Here is a 1,203-nt window from a genome sequence, read left to right as displayed (position 1 = left end):
CATCCCAAAGTGCCCAAATCCCCAAATCCCTCGGTCCCACCATCCCCAAACCCCCCAAAACCCCCCAAATCCCCGATCCCCAAATCCCTCTCGGCGCCCAAAGCCGAATCCGCGTCTGACTCAGCCCCAACCGCCGCAATTAAAAACCCCAACCGGGGCCCCTTTTTTTCATCTCCCCTCCTCCCCCTTTTCCCGATAAACATCTGCAAACTCCCGAAAATCCTCGGCGCCGTCGGGAATGTGGGATTTAATTGGATTTAATTTTATTTTGATTTTCTTTTTTTTTTTTTCCCTTCCCCCCATTCCGGACGGGGAAGCTCCGACCGGTCCCGGTTCCCGTTCCCGTTCCCTCCCGCGCCCGCGGGGATTTTTGGGATCCTCCCCTTTTCCTCTCCCTTTTTATTTCCAGCCCTTCCTTCTCTCGATCCTTAATTTTTTTTGGAGCCTCCCGGAGCTGCTGCTTCTCCTCCTCCTTTTCCTCTTCCCAGGAATTTTTTATTTTTTGGAATGATGGAAGCGAAATCCTTCCCTCCGCAGGTGAAATCCGGCGCAGGTAAGAGGCTCCGCTGCTTCCAAAAGGAGAAAATTTGGGAATTTTTGCCKCTCGGCTGCTTCCCGAATTTTTCGGGAACGGGAATTTGGGATTTCGTGGCTCTGACAGGCAGAAAACATTGGGATTTTTTTCCCTTTTCCCAAAAAATTGGGATTTTTTTTCCTTTTTCCTAACCCCAAATAGATTTTTTTCCGTTTTTCCAAATCCCAAATAGATTTTTTCCCCATTTTCCAAATCCCAAATTGATTTTTTTTTCCATTTTTCAAACCCCGAATTGATTTCCCCCCTCCGTTTTCCAAACCCCAAATGGGATTTTTTTTTCTCATTTTCCAAACCCCAAATTGATTTTTTTCCCTTTTTCCAAACCCCAAACGGATTTTTTTTTTCCCAATTCCCAAACCCCAAAAGGTGGGGAATTGTCTGTCCAGGAGAAGGAATTTTTTATGTCGCATTCCCAAAAAATCCCAGGAATATTTCGGGATTTGGATTATTTAAAAAATTTCTGAGGATAATTTGATTTTCTCGCTCGAAATTTGGGATTTYCCCCGGATTTTTTCTGCCCTAAATCCCGATTTATGGGGTTGGATTTGCAGGGAAAAATCCAAGGAAAAAGGAGGAGCTTTCCCAATCCCTCCGGTGGGAGAAATTCC

The 1,203-nt window shown here is 45.7% G+C and overlaps 1 protein-coding gene across 1 annotated transcript in view; it reads left to right on the top strand.

Annotated features, from left to right (window-relative positions):
* The first annotated feature begins 510 nt into the window (after positions 1-510).
* LOC130587863 (methanethiol oxidase-like) overlaps positions 511-1,203 on the top strand; it is a 12,513-nt gene continuing 11,820 nt past the window's right edge. The window contains exon 1 of the mRNA XM_057388831.1: positions 511-553. Coding sequence (XP_057244814.1) covers positions 511-553 — 43 coding nt within the window. The remainder of the gene's footprint in view (positions 554-1,203) is intronic.

This window comes from Malurus melanocephalus, unplaced genomic scaffold (genome assembly GCF_030028575.1).
Source record: "Malurus melanocephalus ecotype Western Australia unplaced genomic scaffold, MMel_1.1 scaffold_2588, whole genome shotgun sequence".
Classification (NCBI taxonomy): domain Eukaryota; kingdom Metazoa; phylum Chordata; class Aves; order Passeriformes; family Maluridae; genus Malurus; species Malurus melanocephalus.
This window is presented reverse-complemented; position numbering and strand designations above follow the sequence as displayed.